At 44.2% G+C, this 19,198-nt stretch overlaps 1 protein-coding gene across 1 annotated transcript in view; it reads right to left on the reverse strand.

The window, feature by feature from the left end:
• Window positions 1–4,749: 4,749 nt before the first annotated feature.
• Gch1 (GTP cyclohydrolase 1) overlaps window positions 4,750–19,198 on the reverse strand; it is a 28,582-nt gene continuing 14,133 nt past the window's right edge. The window contains exons 2-6 of the mRNA XM_021204098.2: window positions 16,531–16,640; window positions 13,508–13,563; window positions 9,121–9,152; window positions 8,618–8,702; window positions 4,750–6,767 (exon numbers count right to left, since the gene is read on the reverse strand). Of these exons, the coding sequence (XP_021059757.1) occupies window positions 6,641–6,767; window positions 8,618–8,702; window positions 9,121–9,152; window positions 13,508–13,563; window positions 16,531–16,640 (410 nt within the window). The 3' untranslated portion in view covers window positions 4,750–6,640. The remainder of the gene's footprint in view (window positions 6,768–8,617; window positions 8,703–9,120; window positions 9,153–13,507; window positions 13,564–16,530; window positions 16,641–19,198) is intronic.

Below are 19,198 nucleotides of genomic sequence, written 5' to 3' on the forward strand. Positions count from 1 at the left end.
CTCAGTGTATTCACCATGGTGGGTATATGCATTTACCCAGAGTGATTGGATCACAGAAGAACACACACACACACACACACACACACACACACACATACACACACACACACACGTGAGGAGGTACAAGTAAATAATTAAATCTCAATACTGGTATATTGCCCCAAGTAACTCTTGTGCCATTAAAAGTTTAGCTTTAAGACAGTTAAGATACATGAGGACAACTGTACCATGTGAGAGCCACAAACAGGCAGAGCTCATCTGCAGACATCCACTCTTGCTACTTTAGGAAGAGAGAAAACAAGATATTTTGTTTCAAGAACTCTACACTAGAACTTACCCTTGGAAATACAGGTGTTCACTGAGACATTGTCACAAGAAACTAGAAACAAAAGCTTGTCAATATGAAAGTAATTATTTACCTGTGTTATTTATACCATAGAATTTTTTCTTGTTTTGTTTTTTTTTTTTTAGACTTATTATGTATAGTGTTCTGCCTGCATATATGCCTGTATGCCAGAAGAGGGCACCAGATCTCATTATAGATGGTTATGAGCCACCATGTGGTTGCTGGGAATCGAACTCTGGGACCTCTGGGCTCTTAACCTATGAGCCATCTCTCCAGCCCCTCTATGTAACTCTTTAAACAATGCTATAAAGATAAGATACCAAGGAAGGACAGGGAAAGCTATGTGGACCTTAGGATCTCCAAGGCTATAGATAGTTATATCAAGAAAAATGGGGCAGAGACTGGAGTACTAGACATCAAAGTCTGAGTTTAGAAGAAGCTTAAACTGTCTGGGAAAGGCCAGGGCAGAGTTAGAATCAGATAGGAACTAATCATTACAAATTGGGGGTTGGGGTGAGAAATGTGTGAGCTTTTGTTTATTTCTTTACTTCTTATCCATCAGTAATCCATCCTAAGGAAATGCCGGTAAAATAATGTCTGGATGAAATTGCTTTTCTATATTATTTAACGAAATGAAAGAAAAGAAAAAAATGTTAACAGCAGTTACTTCTGGGTTATACAATTAGGTAACTAGTGTTTTCCTTCCCCCCAACTCTATTTTCTAAGTCTCCCGTGATGAATCAGAGTGTGGAAGTGGAGTGTGCTTAGAAAAATCAGACCACAGGGCTGGAGTGAGAGGGGCCGGAGCGAAAAGGAGAGAAAAAGAAAGGAAAAGAAATAAAAAGAAAACTCGGACCAGAGAAATGAATTCCTCATACACAGGTAATTGTAGAACTGACAGTATTAACGTGGAGACAGTCCCTCATAGGAGGCAGTTTACCTTTAGATGTATCAACTGCGCGGCTAGAGATGCTTTTGATTGTCTTACCTGGATGCTGGAGTCCCTTCTCCCACGATAATCCCTATACTGTTCTCCACCTAAATTGCCCAGGATGAAGAGACTGGTTTCCTGGTCATGTGGTCAGAGGAACTGAATGTTTAGTTAGTAGTTCTCCACTGAAGGCACTCACTGGAATCCTCGAGGGGTTTTTGTTTGTTTTCTTTTCTTTTCTTTTTATATATATATATGTATATTTTTAAAGATTTATTTATTTATTATATGTAAGTACACTCTAGCTATCTTCAGACACTCCAGAAGAGGGCGTCAGATCTTGTTATGGATGGTTATGAGCCACCATGTGGTTGCTGGGATTTGAACTCNGGACCTTNGGAAGAGCAGTCGGGTGCTCTTACCCACTGAGCCATCTCACCAGCCCTTGTTTTCTTTTCTTTTCCAATGAATACTGCATAGTTCTAAAGTGGGTGCAGGCATACGTGTTGACAAAAGCATCTTAGGTGGTTTGGGGAGGAACGTGTGTGGTCGAGAACCCTTGATGTAAATACACGAGTGTGAATAAGCTTGCAATCCTTTTGGACAGTTCCATAAGGAACCGGGAGCGATAGGGAAGGGGGCTGGGTGACAGGAAGAGAAGGAAGACATTTCTATCATTGTTGTCTTTCAAAACGTGTGCAAGTGTGTTATAAGATCAAATAAAATCACTGTGAAAGGAAACCAAATTTCAAGAGGCTCTGCCCTGGAAAAGATGGTTCCTCAGACCATCTTTTCTCTTTAGCAGTGGTGGTCACAGCGATGCAAAGTGACACTTTTGTAATGCCTATGCTTTTGATTTTCCATTCTTCATGGTTAGCATGCACTAACTTTAAAAGAACTCCATGAACACATAATGAATTTTTCATCCCGATATTTACAGAAGCCAGCCCTCACTCTAGAGTCACACGCTATACACCACTGGGACGTTATGTTTTTGCTGAACTTTGTGCTAAGCATACGGGATGCCTGTTTAAACATAATATTAGGACAATTTAGCATTTAATTCAGACTAGACAGAACGACTAGGTGATGCGCACACATTTTGTTGTTTTGACACGGTGGTGTCACTATGCCGGCCGTGAAGGGATATTCCTCCTGCTGCCAGAGCTCTGTTATCATAGAAACATCGGATCACACTCAGTCTAGTTATTTCTTCAATAGTAAACTAATATGGAGACTCTGCTAGGATAGTCAACACTGCCCGGGAAGTCCGTCTCCTCGTCCCCCTTCAGGAAAACAGTGACTTGGACAACTGGGCAAGAGGCACTCAGATGCTGACAGGGGAGGACTTTATATCCTTGTGCCCTGAGCTTATATGCACATCCACATTCAGAAACCCAGAGCTTGAGACTCTAGTGAGCAAATTTCATCTGAGAGTTGCCTTTGGTTGGTTTAGGGAATATACCAAATAGCTGACAGAAAATAACTCTGGAGTCCCTGGTACTCAGAATCATTTGTGTGTGTGTGTGTGTGTGTGTGTGTGTGTGGTGTGTACAAACACTAGTTCACAAGCTTGTTTGTGTGCAAAGGTCAGAGGTCAAGGACAGGTTTCTTTCTCAGTCACACTTCTAGATTTTCGAGGCAGGATTTCTTACAGAGCTTGGGACTCAGCAGGACTGGCAAGGCTCTGGGGTGCAGGGGGAGCGACCTTCCAGCGCTGGGAATCACAGGGGTATGTACTGTGCATGAGTGGAAGGATCTGAACTTTTGGTCCTAGTGCTTATTTATACAGCAAGCGTTTTACCCACAAACCCTGTCTGCCTCAGCTTTTCTCTACACTATTCAGTGTGTCCCTCCATTCTACAAGTAAAAAGCCCTTCAAGAGAGTGGGGGGAAAGAAAATCCATGAAGAAATGTATAGTCAAGACAGAACATGCTATTAAAAACTAGCATCCCGCCGGGCATGGTGGCACACGCCTTTAATCCCAGCACTCGGGAGGCAGAGGCAGGCGGATTTCTGAGTTCGAGGCCAGCCTGGACTACCAAGTGAGTCCAGGACAGCCAGGGCTACACAGAGAAACCATGTCAAGAAAACCAAAAAAAAAAAAAAAAAAAAAAAAAAAAACCAAAAATCTAGCATCCCCACATACAGATGGAGTAGAAAAAAACCTTACAAAAAGACAAATCAGAAATGTGTCTCGGTTGTCTGCCTGCCTGCAGATTATTTTCAAGTGTGGAGATTCATCAAGGGCAGTGAGAAGAATCCTGCCTCTCAAAGTCAGAAAAACAAAAACAAAAACCCAGGAGCCTTCCCCACACCCAGGCAGAGTCCGTTCCAGAAGCTACAGGATGTCTCAAAAGTCAGAGCTGTGTGCCTGCTGCTCACAGCAAGGAGTGGAAGGCAGAAAGGAGGGAAGCAGGCAGACCCTTAGGACCATCAAACATGTCAGCTCATCCTACCAGGACCTGCAAGGAAGTCACCACACTATGAAGAGAGAAGAGACCGTGCGGGGCTAGGTGTTGATCCGTGCTAGAGTGACCCCCTCAAATATAAGAGGCCTTGGGTAGATTCCACAGTGCTGCAGGGAGGGGGAGAGTGGGGGGGGAAGGAGGAGGGAGGACAGGAGAAAGACTAAGGCCTAAGACCTCAGATGTCACTATCCTCCCACCTGCCTCTGCCTCCAGAGCGCAGGAGTTAAAGGTGAGCGCCACCTCTGGAAAGACTTCTTTCAACTTTGGGTGACAAAGGGCTGGTGTATTTTTCAGAAAAAAAAAAAAACAAAAAAAAAACAACTCAGTACCAACATACTGGGCTGAGTTGAGCAGTTTAGTTTTGACACTTGGAACTTTGGTGCCAAAGTTATCCCAGTGAGCACTCCTCAGAGTGGCAAGATTCCATGTCTGCAGTATATGGTAAGTAGCAGTGAACCACTCCAGTGCCTGGCACCTAGATACACAGGCAGCCAGTGAGGGCTAGAGCCATTGCCCAAGGAAGAGCCATGCAGAAGACCACAAGCAAGAGGGCACAGGGAATCTGGCACAGATCAGTAAAAGCAAAACCCTTTGCATCTCACTTCTGGGCTCTCCTTGGGCAAAGAGGAGAGCAATCCCTTTCTGCTTCCTGCCCCTAGCCACTTCCTTCCCCATCAGCATCCAAGCAAAAATAGTGACAGTCCCAGGAGGCTGCAGCTCCCTGAGACCTCCCCTTCCATTACCAGCAGGAGGCTGGAGTTCCTAACACTCCAACCACACATTAAAGAGAAACTACCAAAGCCTCGGGTTACATCAAATTATCATTGAGATTTGTACTCTAACGCTTTACCAGGTAAACAAAACCTTTGTGATGGATATTTTAGCTAAAACAGAACCAAAATAATCAAATTAATTGATATAATGTACTTATAATGGTGATTGAAAAAAAAAAACATCCACAAGAACAAAATTAAAAACACTTTAATCATTTAAATAGACCCAACTTCAGTAACATACATATATATATATACAGTAAATCCACACAGTGTAACTGAACAGTATATTATACATCAAATTCTTAAGAATTCCCCAAATGGACTTGACATCATGGATGTGAGAAGGTCACTATGGACAAGACTGAGACTGACAAGGCTACCCCTACATAGATGCTGATGAGAACACAGCCTGGAGATGTCAGGCATTTGTTAAGAACACCTCTAGAGAATGACCCGACAGGGTTGTTCAGAAGGGATACAAGTGACCAGGCCCCCCCCCCCGAAAGATGAAAGTATATCTGACAACTTCTTTGGTCCTCTAAGTCAAGTCACACTGGTTTTGTTTAACTTTAAAATACCAAACGCAGGTTACATCCTTAGCATTCTACCTAGAAATGTCTAAACAGCAAAGCAGGCTAACCCTGCTATCAGGTTAGATTTCAAAGGAAACTTGAAATCAACTTGACTCTAAATATAGAAAGTGCTAGGAAAAGGTAGAGGTAAAAAAATAATAATAAAATTAAAAACCAGGTCTTGTCTTGTCTTATCATAAGCTGTTGAGTATCTAAGTGGTAGATAAGACCACAGGAATTCATTTAAAGAGCACTGTGTCAGTCAGAGGGAGAACTCTTCATTGGAACGGCTATGACTGTGTTTTTGCAGGGGAGCAAGAATGCTGTGATTTAACCTGGGCCTCACTGCCCCAGTGGAGGACATGGTAACTGGTACATAGCCACACTTCCCAGACAGCTACACCTCCGGGCACACCTGTACTGAAGACAAGGCACACACCAACAAGAAAAGAATTAGACCAAAGTCCTCTGTGCATCAACAGCCACGCCATGTCCAGAGCAGTGGGCACAGCTCCCTGGCCTCCCTCACCACCCCATGCTCCCTGCAGTTCAGAGGAGCTGGGAGTCCACAGAGCTGACTGAGCAGCAGCTCCAAAAGATCTTGGAAATAATTGCAAAAAATACCTCACAGAAAAAACCACCTCATGCGAGTTTTTGAAAATGCTTTAAAGCATCTCCTAGGAATAGACAGAGTCAACTCCCAAGAACTTCTAACAGGAGATCAGCCATGTGCCGAGTGGGTACTTATAAACTTGAGAAGTAATGGCTGTCCGAAAAGATGGCGAAGTACCTGCTCTCCAAATGGTGCGATATTCTCACCAAGGCACAGAGTCAACCCTCAGAATCCACGTAGCTGACATGAGAATAAACTTAAGGAAACTACTGCAGAAAGGAATTCCCCCTTCTCAAAATTTCAAAATATAGAAGGTGAAAATTTTGTCTTCTTAACTCACAGCAAAATTAAAGGCAGATATCCCGCCACCTTCCCTCAGAGACCAGTGTCATAGCTGGACAGTTAATAAATATAAAGAAGAAAACGTCCCTGGTGGCGTCACATACATGATCAAAACAGAGTGGTGTCCGCGGGTCTCTGAATGCAGAGGGCAAGTCTCTCTGACCCCTCACCACCTCCAGCACTCCAACGTTAGACTATGCCCACTGGAGGCGGAGAACAGCACAGTGGCCACGGCTCCTTAAATGCCCAGTGCCCTCTGCTAATGAGTCAGTGATGATGTCAACCAAATGCCTGAGTTCCCCTCCTTCCCGGCATCCCTGGGGGCTCTGAATGGCAGCAGTTGCTGTGGATAACCTATACTCCTGGCAGTTCACTTTGACGTTGCCACTAAGACAGTGGCAAGAAGAAAGCGGAAGCTCACCCTTAGTTGATCACCTTTATTTGACATATCTATATAAATAATTATTAAATACAATTCATGGTGAGAAGTAAAGTTCACAAGTGTACCAACTGAAACTGGAATGTACGACTGAGACAGACAGCGCCCGCAGCAGTGGGGTCTGCAAACCAGGGCTCCCACACGGAAGCTCAGCTCCTGATGAGTGTGAGGAACTCCTCCCGAGTCTTGGGGTCTTCCCGGAACACGCCCAGCATGGTGCTAGTGACAGTCTTGCTGTTCATTTTCTGCACGCCTCGCATTACCATGCACATGTGTCTATAAGAAAACGAGCTGGTTTAAAAGCAGACAGGAGTATATACAACACTTATTTCAGTTAAATAAAACTCAGGGCAAAAAACTGGTCTCAGTTCACCGTTATCCAGAGCATCAAAACATCCCCTCTTAGGGAAACATTAAAGTTTCTCTTAAATCATTTTATCTCATACAGCTTTTATTCCTATTCATGGTCGAGTCCTTGATACATCCAATCTGAAGGGGAAAGCAGAATGTTCTTCCTGGGTGAAGGAACACATAAGTTCTTTTTTTTTCTTCCAATTTTGAAGCAGTCTTTATTAAATATCTAATATTGCCCAACAGATGGGTTTTTAATCAGGACAACTCCTTGAAATTTCCCAGCTGAGTGGTTGAATGTAGTTCTGAATTAAAAGAAATTCAGAGGGCTTGTTCTACCCTCAGGACCGTGGTATGATGGCACTGTACCAAAGAGGGTGTCCAGAGAGATGCTCACGGATACCGATCATGCCAGCAAATGCAGGGAAAAGTGGTCAGTGAGTCTAGGCAACATGGCAAAGACAGACAGCATACCAAGGCCAGAGCTTGGGGACCTCCATAGCATGGGAGGGGACGTCCTATACAATGTGTATGATTCTCATAACTCAGTCTAAGTGTGTCTGGAGACCATTACATGAGGTGAAGGTAGACACAGAAAGACAAGCACCACACGCTGTCACTCCAGTGTGGGATCCAAAAGAGTTGGTCACGTGGAACCACACAGGGCTTCCCAGAGGCTCTGAGCACTGAGTGGGAGAGATGGGTTTGCAGTTACAGCTAAACAGTGTGAAGTCCTGGGTGACTGGGGATGGCAACACTGTTGCAAGGAAGGATCTAAACTGTTTCACTCCTACAGAAATGGCGACTCAGGACTGAGCCAGTCTCTAGTCTGATTTAAACACTGCTGTCTACTCTGCTATCAAGACACTGTGTTGGGTCCTATCAGCAGTGATTATGTTTACTAAAACCTCAGTTAACAATGATGTTGAAAACTAGAAAAATGTTGTTCTTACAATATGAACTAACCAGTACCCCCTGAGTTTGTGTCTCTAGCTGCATATGTAGCAGAAGATGGCCTAATCGACCATCACTGGGAATAGAGGCCCCTTGGTCTTGCAAACTTTNATAATCGGCCATCACTGGGAATAGAGGCCCCTTGGTCTTGCAAACTTTATTTGACCCAGCACTAGGCAAGGCCTGGGTCAAGTAGTGGGAGTGGGTGGGTAGGGGAGCAGAGGTGGGGGGGAGGGGCATAGGAAACTTTCGGGATAGCATTTGAAATGTAAATAAAGAAAATAATAATAATAATAATAAAAGAAAACATATGCCATAAGCAAGGAAAAAAAAGAAAAAAAGAAAAATGTTGTTCTTATAAACAGCGTCTTCAGTTGCCCTTTGTGCCAATTCTTACTTATTTTCTATTTAACAAATGTGTGTTCATGAAAAAGCTAAGGAAACAGGGGAGACACAAAAATACTGCTGACCATACAAAAACTTCTGCACTGATGCTTAAGACTCCAAGAGCTCCAATGTTCTCACAAGAGGGAAAAAATAAAAAGCTAGGGGCTGGAGTGGTTACGAGAACATCAACTGACCTGAATTTGGCTCCCATTTGGGGAGATCCACAGTTCTCTGTAACTCTCCTTTTGGCCTCCACAAACACAGATACACACGCACAGGATCCAAATAAGATCAAACTCAGAACAAGACTCTTTCCTATCCCTGGCTCCTCGGTCCTAGAGAAGCTGAGCGGCACTAGAGAAGCTGAGCGGCACTAGAGGCAGAGGTTGCTGTCGATGCTACTGAGACATAATCAAAGGCGGGTTTGGACTTACGTCGCTTCAATCACCACCCCGACACCAGCAGGCTGCAAGGCTTCTGTGATGGCAACGGCAATCTGTTTGGTAAGGCGCTCTTGAACTGAGGGTGTGACAAAGAGGTAGGTTTAAAGGGCAGACACAAAAAGATGGAACATTGCTTTTTTCAATAGATGCACACATGTCCTCAGAATCATGCCGATGCCAGGAAACTGACAAAATCCAAATGTCTCCCAGAGCAGAGATTGGCTGGTGGATTAGTTCACACGTGGTTAGGGGTGTGAGGTGTGGGAGTTGTTTAAGGCGTGTTGAACGGGAAACAGGAAAGGCTGTGAGTACACAGGAGCCTGCTTTTGTTTCAATGTAAAGGGTCTGGTTTGAAAATACATGCGTAGACAAGGGAGGAGCCTGAAAGCAGGGCGGGGCTGTTTCTGGGCCTGCCTTCAGAGGGCTGGACTGCTGCATCATCTATTACATTTGTAATAGGCGAAATGTTTTCTGTCGATAAAGCTTGTGCTTACCTTGTAGTCGTCTACTGTAGATTTCTACAATCCTAGAAAAGCAATGTTTTGGTTAGTCACGTGTTTAATAAAATGAATTCTGCAAAGCTTCCTCGTGGGACAGTGAGCTTGTGGCTGGGAGGGTGGGTGTGGACAGGGGAGGTGGCCTTTGGGAAGCAGCAGGGAATGCATTCAGGCAGAGAGCACCTGTCCCACCTCAGCTCTGCTCCCACGTCCCTAGAGAGAAACTGGGAGAACTAATGGGCCCCCGGTGTAGAGCTCACTTAGTGCAAACATAACTACAGGGGAGTAACAAATCTTGACACCCCCCCCCCCAGTCATCAATTTTCAGGCTGAGTCTCAGGCACTCTAATTAATCATATTGTTTTATCAGAGCTTAAAGTTCAAGTTAAAAATAAAAAGGCTATTTGTTAATTAATAGTAGGTCAACTAGTGAACCAGCTAAATCTATTAGAGTAATCAGATTAGAGAAGATTAGATTTCTTCAGGTCTTTCTTCACAAAGGGTTTATATAAGTATTTCACAGGATTAATGCTCTCCCAAATAAGAGGCTCATGGCCTTACAATGAAACCTGCCAGGTGGTAGCATGGACAGTCCATGTAAGGGCAGCAATTGCCATGACAGAATATTTCTTTAAAACATCACTGCTTGCTCACGATTTGGACACCATTAAGAGTCACTTCTTCTATGAGACCAGGCTGGTCTTGAACTCAGAGATCCCCCCTGCCTGAGTGCTGGAATTCAAGGTGTGCACCGCCACGCCTGGCTCTTCTAGGAATGCATTAACACATCACAAATAAGTGATTGATTTGGCTGGTCCACAAGGAAGACTCAGAACTGAGCAGCGCCGAGCACCCCACGGCAACCTTAACCATTCCCTTTCCCCTGTGTTCACAGGCAGCTTCCCTGGCTTCCCATGCACTGCATCCTCCCCTCAGCTAGGAAATCTGAGTCATACATTTGCTGGATGTCGTGGCTGACCCCCCGCCATGCCAGCGTTCAGGATGCTGATGCAAGAGGACTGCCGTGAGTTCTAGACTAGCCTCAGCTACAGAGTACAGCCTTGTCTCAAAAAGCACAAAGATTCACTGAGGCTTTTAAGGTTTGATCTTTTTGATACATGTGTTTTCATCTCTAAATATTAGAATGGATCCCTCAGTCAGTTAGACCTCCAGCAATCTCTGATTTAATATTTCAATGACTGCACTTCTATTCACCTTCTACTCTCTGGAGTCTTCTCCATTATTCCAAAGAACCTGACCTTTGTCTTAAAAGCTATGGGCAGTCACAAAAGGGGCAGCATAATTAAGTCTGCACTCGAGAAAGAACCCTCCAGCAGCAGAGTCAAGGACCCTTAGATCAGGGGGTGGGGTGGGGTGGAGGGAAGGTGGGGAGACAGAAGCTCAGCCATGGGGGGCAGTAAGGAGAGGAAGGGGAAAGCACTTGTCAGCCAGAAGGGGAGCTGTGTTAGGCAAGACAAACGAAAAGCATGGACGTGTGCGAGCATGAACGTGCCTGCTTAAGGAGCCCTGGAAATCCGTGATAAAAAGGAAAAAACCAGCAGGATCTTCAGCCATTAAGGAAGTCTAAATCAAAACTACATGGTGGAGTTTAAAACTTGGAGTAGTTGCCAATACAAGAAGGCTCAGCTGGTGGTGACAGCCCATGATAGACCCCCACTGAGCTGGTGGTTTTCCTGGCTGCCCTATGTCAAAAGATGGGGGTGGCCTACTGCATCAACAAGGGAAAGGCCAGGCTGGTGCACCTGGTCCACAGGAAGACAAGCAGCACTGTTGCCTTCACACAGGTTAACTTGGAAGACAAGGGTGCTCTGGCTAAGCTGGTGGAAGCTATTAGGACCAATGACAACGACAGATACAAGATCTGCCATCACTGGGGAGGCAACATCCTGGATCCTATGTTTGTGGCTCGCATTGCCAAGCTGGAAAAGGCAAAGGCTAAAGAACTCGCCACTCAACGGGGTTAAATGTACACTTAAGTTTTCTGTACAAATTCTTTAAAAATCTATCACCAGTCTTCCCTCTTAACAACAGTCTCAATCTACAAGCTATATTTATCTGCGTTGAAGAGCTAGGTGAATGAATGACCAATCAAAGAAATATAATGTAGCCCTGAAGAGGAAGTTGGGCCTCTCACTATGTAGCCTTTGCTGGACTAGAACTTGCTATATATACCAGGCTGTCCTTGAACTCACAAAGACCTGCCTTGCTGCGAGGCTTTGGAAACTAAAAGATGTCAAGAGATTAAGATACTTTAAAAAATAAATTTGTTAAGGAGCCAGAAAGATGGCCCAGTGGTTAAGAACACCAGTTGCTCTTATAGAGGACCCAGATTCAGTTCCCAACACCCACATGGTGGTTCAAAACCACCTGTAACTCCAGTTCCAGAGAACCTGATGCCCTCTTCTGGCATTCATGGGCACACGGCAAGCATGCAGTACACAGACACGCATGCATGCACAATACTCTCAGATATGAAATAAGAAGTCTTTAAAATATTTTAAAAGAAAGATGTAGTGTTTGGTATAGTGTCACACGCCTTAACCATTTTGTAACCAAAGCCAGCTTTGGAGTGTCACCTCACCACCTGTGGGTCAAATCCCTTATTTCTGGCAATGAATCTGGCTGCACACACTAGAGCGTGCCTTGCTCCCATTTTCTGGTTTGCATTTCTTTAAGCGTTAGCCATACCATACAATTGCTCTGAACTTAAGGCAAACCTGTCTGTGCACTGTGGACTGAATGCAGCGCTTTGGGTGTGAGGACAGACATTTCTGTGGCTACAGCTACCATCCCGTTGCCCCGTCAAGAGGAGGCTGCTATTCCCTTCTCTCTGGCCATTGCAGTAGCTGACCTGGAAAGCCCTTCAAAGCCAAGTAACTCAATACCCAGGAACTACAATTCCAAAGTAACTCAATACCCAGGAACTACAATTCCAACTCCAAGATTTAATCATATTCATTCAATTGTTCTAAGGCAAGAAAACATACACCTTTTTGGTCTGAGTTTACTCTAGACTTCCACCAGAACCAAATCAAATCACTTCTGGTGTCTTCCTATGACTTTGAGGCTTTCCTGCTTGATATTTGACTTCACTGGAATGGAAAGGTCATGCATTAAAGGTGAACAGACCACAGACTGCACACACAAGATTAAAATGAACAGTGAGGTGTCGCTAAGACATAGCTTTCTTTATTACCCCTTGATCTCTAAGCATTCTCATTTCTTAAAAGAAACGGGCAGTTGAACACTCAATGCCTTGGTTTGGTGTTCTATTTTATTCTTGAATTTTAATCCTATTAGCACAATGGCAAATCCTCATGCTAACAATCAGTTTCTTTGTAATGCTTCACAAAGATTTAACTATTTAAGGTCTTTTCACCAGGAAAGGACATAACCAAGATTGTCCTCCTGTGCCTGAGTCATCGTTTATTTCATGACGCCACTGGGTCACTCAAGAAGCCATCTCTCGTACTGTCGATCATGCAGGGGTCTTCAAGGTCTTCAGAGGCCTGGAGGTATGGCTCAGCGGTAGAGTCACTCACTTGATTAAATGAGGCCCTGGGCTTGAGCTGAGCACCAGAGAGAGGCCAGTAAAAAAGACCATGCCTTAGCATTCATTCTTAGGATGGAAGCCATCACCAACTCAGTCTATATAGACTGTCTATTACAGATTCAGCAATGCCAGAATTCCCATGATAAAGGCAGAATTAGCATCCTTGGTGGAAAAGAAAACACCAGAATATTGCGCCTGTGACTGTTTGTACAATAAGCATACGGATGATGCTGTCATTCACAGTTGATATAAAATCAACTGTTTTCACTATTATTTGGGAGTAAGTAACTGGGGGAAGACTGCTTTTACTTTTTGTGGCTGTGTTAAACACTACGACCATGACAACTTATAAAGGGAAGGGTCCATGTGGACTTATGGATCCATCACCATCACAGTGGGGAGACACGGCAGCAGGCGGACACAGAAGCTGGAACAGCAAGCTGAGAGCAGTAATGGGCTTGTGGGGAGAGAGGAACAGGCAGTGAGGGAGAAGGCAGAGACAGTGTTAGGGCTGCCTATGCAAGAACTAATTTAAGTCACATTATAACTTTTAAGTTAGCTCCATAAGGTAGAAATAAGACATTTTTTACTACAAATTATTTTTTGTGCATTGGTGTTTTGTCTGCATGCATCTGTGAGTGTCAGATCCTGGAGTTAGAGACAGTTGTGAGCTGCCATGTGGATGCTAGGAATTGAACCCTGGTGCTCTGGAAGAGCAGCCAGTGCTTTTAACCACTGAGCCATCTCTCCAGCCTGGAAGAAATCTTGAGTCTTGGCAAATAGGAACAATTCTGGAGACCTCACACTTACCTGGCAAGTTTACTGAGACCAAGGACTTGCTTGTTAGGAAGATAACCAATATGAACCTTCGGGGAAGAGAGAAAGATTACCAGCTAAATGAAAACACAGAAAGCAGATACAGGAAGACCATAGCATGCACACAGGTTAAGTTTATCACAGTGAGCTGGGCAGGGTGGCACACGCCTTTAATCCCAGCACTCGAGAGGCAGAGACAGGCGGATTTCTGAGTTCGAGGCCAGCCTGGTCTACAGAGTGAGTTCCAGGACAGCCAGGGCTACACAGAGAAACCCTGTCTCGAAAAACCAAAAACAAAAAATAAAAAACAAAAGTTTATCACAGTGACAATGTATCCTTAAAACCTATAAAGCAATTTCCTACATACTTTCAAATTATATGAAGAAACTTCTTACTGAAATGACAAATTAAAATCTGAAAACCTGTCAAGAAAAACTATATTCAATAAGGAAAAAAAATGGGCATGTAACATCACAGTAAAGTCAGGGAAAATCCTTTAAGTGGCAGGAACTGTACATACAAATGATGCTGTTCCTTGTTATTCCATGGAGCAGGCCCAGGACTGACTAACTCAGCTTCCACCCAAGCCCAGATGCAGGGCCCTGAGCTAGCCCACCCAAGTCCAGATGCACGGCCCTGAGCTAGCCCACCCAAGCCCAGATGCAGGGCCCTGAGCTAGCCCACCCAAGCCCAGATGCAGGACCCTGAGCTAGTCCATCCAAGCCCAGATGCAGGGCCCTGAGCTAGCCCATCCAAGCCCAGATGCAGGACCCTGAGCTAGCCCATCCAAGCCAAGATGCAGGGCCCTGAGCTAGCCCACCCCAACATCCACCTCATCCATGAACTGCTGGAGTATGTGAAGGGATAGGTCCCTCACATCCAAAGCTTCAGGATCTCGATGGCACAGAGCAACAGAAGAATGTCCGAGGAGTCCCAGTGAGAATCCAGTGCTGATAGCATGGCAGAAGCCAGAGGCCTCAAACCAGACCTCACTGCAATGAACATTTGCAAGTAGAGCTGTTTGGGGCAAAAGAGTGTCCTGTGGGACACACCATGACACACCGTGACACAGCACAGCTTCCATGGCAGGATTCTGTATGTTTGTTTGTTTGGGGGTTTGTTTGTTTTGTTCTCTCTGGAGGGGAGAAGTTGCAAGGACATAGGGTGATATGAAGGGACAGGGAGAAGAATGGGATTGGAGTGAATGATGTGAAATTCACAAAGAATCAATTAAAAGTTTTTTAAAAGTATGCAGAGATTAGATAGATAATAAATGGGTGGGAGGATGGATGGATGGATAGATAGATAGACAGACAGACAGACAGACAGATAGATAGGCAGGCAGACAGAACTAAATACTAAAGAAGGAAGTACCAAGTGCTACTGGAATATAAAATATTGATAACTCCCACATGCTCCTTTGCAGAGCCGAAGGCCAGCAGGGAGCAAGGTGAATATGGGCATATCTATGACCCTGCAACCCCTCTAGTCCTGGATACATCCCAGCAGAAATGGATGCATATGTACACCGAGAAAGCCGGTGACTAATTGGCTCGGAGAGTGGCCTTGTTGGTTGGTTGGTTGGGGTTTTTCCGCTGCTGTTTGTTTCTCTTTATAAGAAACCTGGCTGGCCTGGAACTTGATATAAGCCAGGCAGATACCTGCCTCTGCCTCTGGAACTAAAGGTATGTGCCACCATGCCCGGCTCAGGCTATTTGTTTTTAACAGCAAGAAAAGAAAACAAAAGCTGGGCATGGTGGTGCACGCCTTTAATCCCAACACTTAGGAGGCAGACGCAGGTGGATTTCTGAGTTCAAGGCCAGCCTGGTCTACAGAGTGAGTTCCAGGACAGCCAGGGCTACACAGAAAAACCCTGTCTCAAAAAACCACACACAAAAAAAAAAAAAAAAAGAAAAGAAAAAAAGAAAAAAAGAAAGAAGAAAAAAGAAAAGAAAAGAAAAGAAAAGAAAAGAAAAGAAAAGAAAAGAAAAGAAAAGAAAAGAGAGCAGAATTGTGGTTTATACAATGCAATAATGTATAACAATGAAAATCTTCATACACTGTGCCATTTCTGTTTTCCAACCATAAGAAAATAAAAATATTTTAGCAAAAAGCAAAAAAAATTAAATATTCATATTATACCCTACAAGTTGCCTGTTGGAAAATTAATAAAAGTCAAATTAGAATTAAGCTATTATGAGAGCTGGCATAAGAGGGCATCATTCTTGTAAACATTCATGCCCTCAAAGGTGCATCTAATGAGAACCCTGACTTATCTAGCTCGCATTTGATTCTCTTTCCCTAATATAAAAAGGGATAGAATCCAATTAAACCCTCTAATACCATAACCTCTGGCTCCAGAAGCCCTGCAGTCACGCCTGCTGAGGTCACCATGTCATGCTCTGTGTACATGGATCTGGGAGCAAACGGCTCACTCAAATACAGGGCAAAGCTTTTCAGACCAACAGGAACCACACTTAAAAGGTGCCTAACCTTATTATCCCAACCAACAAACAGGGTGCTAATGATGAAAGGTCCCTGTGGGCCATCTTTGGGGATTGTTTTCAAGACAAAGTCTCTCTATATGTGTAGGCTGGCCCCAAAGAGACATTCTCCTGCCCCCACCCCTCATGATTGCTAATGTGATAGGCATATGCCATCATCTGGCTGGTTTGCTTTTTAAATTTCCTTTTCTCTTTAGTTTTTGGTTTTTGAAACAGGATTTCTCTTTGTAGCCCTGGCTGTCCTAGAACTCACAACTCTATCTGTAGACCGGGCTGGCCTTGAACTCAGAGATCTGCCTGCCTTTGTCTCCTAAGGTTACAGGCATGTGACACTATTGCCCAGCTTAAATTTCCAATTATTAGGTTAGCCAAAATAGATAGAGTCAAAAATATTCTGTGTAGACTATAAATATTGAGACTATTAAGAATCAGTTCACAGTTTGAAATACAATTGCCCTAATTTAAGATTGTCATTATACTTTCTTAAATAGTTAAGCAATAAGGAAAGCTTACCCTTCCCACAAATGGAACAAGGTGGTGCTCACACATGGAAAACATATCTATGTCCTTCACAATCACCATCTCATCATGATCTTCATCAAATATAGCATCGTTCAGGACATCTGGAACCGGGAAAACACAAAACTGCTTAAACACTACAGGATAGTAAATATTTTTAAGCTAAAATAAAAATGAAAACTGGTTAACTTTCCCTTCTACGCAAGCTGTCTCTTTTCCTTAATTGATCAAAAACATTCAGGAGAAATGCAGGCTTCCAAATGCGTTTGTATCCTGAGCTGGAAGGGGGAGGAGGGAGGGAGAGCATGATAAAGGGAGCGGCTGTGCACGGAGGTAAGTGGGGGGGGGGGGCTACTCTTCCCACCATCACACTTCCTAACAAAGATGTACAAAAATCCACATGCCTGCAAACTTGGCCAAATTCTCCAAAATTTCCAGGGGAAATGTCAAACTTACTCTAAGTGATTGCCTTCGTAAAGAAACAAATCCTGTATTCTGTAGGTGTATGCCTTTCTAGGGGCAGCAGTCATGTAAGCTGTGAACCTGACACATATGGCCAGGCAGACAAGAGACAGTTCAGGCAAGATGCCTTATGTTTAAAGGCTGCACTTAGTAACAGTCCCTTCCTCATCTGCAAAGGGAGAAGGTTAACCAGAGGATGCCCAAGGGAGTACTGAGCTCGCTTAACATTCTGTGACAGCAAGAGCATCCTACCCTGGCTGCAGAAAGATAAAGGGATATGAGCTACAGTCATCAATCACTATGATATAGCCACAGTGTTGACAACACTGTATATAAGTGTCACGTGTCACTGTCACATGCACAGGAAACCCCTGATCTCATGGCTTGGTAGACTTCAAGGATCCAGGGATACCCAGTCCACACAGTACAATAAGACAAGTGTGGGGGACGAGCATGGCTTTGCCCACAGCAATTTTTCCCTCAGAAAGACAGGCTATGAGTCATGGACGGAGATGAACAAATGTCCACCCCCACTGCCTGACCTTCAGGGACTCAGGTACTGAGTCATGCAGAAGCCTGTTTCATCAGGTCACTTGGAGTCACCTTGGATTGAGTGGTAGGAGTCACTAGTGTGGCCAGCAAGAATGGGCATGTGCAGGGTCTAAACACAGACCAACAGGGACAAGCCCCGTCATTCTCTAAGTAAATAGCCCTTCTCTGGCAGCAGTCTCCTATGCAGAATACTGGGCCCTAACCTTTGGTTGTATTTCTAAACGCAGTTTAAATATAGCTCCGTGGTGTCCCCAGAAGTACCCTGGATTTCTCCAAGAGTTCAGTATCCTGATAAGGCATGGACAGCTCACTGAAATCCTTGGTCGTATGAGAAATAAACATGAGTATAAACACAACAATGCATGTTTCTAAATGAACTAAGGAGAGCAGGGGACGTCAGCCATCCATTTTCTCTGGCAAAGGAACAAACTTCTAATGATTACCCACATGTGAGAGTCAGCCTCAAGGTAGGCTAAGTAGGACCCAGATTGCTGTTGGACCTTAGGCAAGACACAGTGGGGAAAAATGGCATTTCTACAGTGGAGAACTTGGTAGGTCAGGGGTGACTCGGCCGCTTGTAGGACATAATGACACTGGATACCACCTGTGTGGTATTATCCAAAATTTACAACTGTAGTCTAATCGTCAGGAAGGCTACACGTTAAGATCACTTCAGCAGAGTGTTCTAAAGATAAGGGCTCACTAAGTTGTTCTCTAGGTTAGACTTGGCTGTCCAAGTAGCTGGGATGATAAGAGTGTAACCATCAGGCATGGCTCCGTGGGCAAGGTTTTGAAAAATCATTGAGGTCATAAAAAAAAAAAACACGAAAAAGCTGTAAAATTGTCAGAATAGAAGAGATGAGTGGAATATGATAGCTAAGTGCAATTAAAACTAAAATCAGAATTTGAATAAAACATGTTGGTAATATCATTATGCCAAAATTGACTTAAGTGTTAGCAACTGTACCATGGGCATGGGAGACTTCTTAGAAGAAGCTGGTGAGATGGTCTATGAAAACCCTCTGTGCCATCTTTGTAATTTTGTCATAAGTCTAAAATTACTTCAAAATTTTAAAAGGGGGATGATATCTAAGAACTGCTGTGTATAAACAATAGAGTCTAAACTCAATGAAAAACAATGAACTCGGTGAAAAGCATGCTGACACATATATGTTAGGGCTCTGCGTGGCATCAAGTCACACAGAAACATAAAAAGCTCCCCTCCTTCACAGCCCAGCAGTAACAGCCAATGACAGTTCACGTATGCAGCAGTGTCTGAGGAAGCTGTATCTCCCAGCCATATCACTCTTCTCAGTTCCGTTTTGTGCAATCTGAAGAGACAGCCAATTGACAGCTTATTGCCCGAGGTGTGAAGCTGTTCTAGGAAAGGCCAAAGTATAGCAAGTAGGGGGGAATAGGTGGCTTTATGGGGAGCAGAGAAGTGGAATGGATTGCAAACTGACAAGGAGAAAATTTGGGGGTGATAGAAAAGATAGAAAGATTTTTTTTTCTTTAATTGTTGTGGGGAGCCGCCCTCACATTCGCCATTACAAGATAGCGCTGATTGTCCTGTGCTCTAACAAACAAACAAGGCAGCTGCGCATGTGCTGGGTAGATTTCCATTCCCTTGTGCCCTGCCTTTCCCGTG

Source organism: Mus pahari, chromosome 8, assembly GCF_900095145.1.
Source record: "Mus pahari chromosome 8, PAHARI_EIJ_v1.1, whole genome shotgun sequence".
In the NCBI taxonomy this organism is placed as follows: domain Eukaryota; kingdom Metazoa; phylum Chordata; class Mammalia; order Rodentia; family Muridae; genus Mus; species Mus pahari.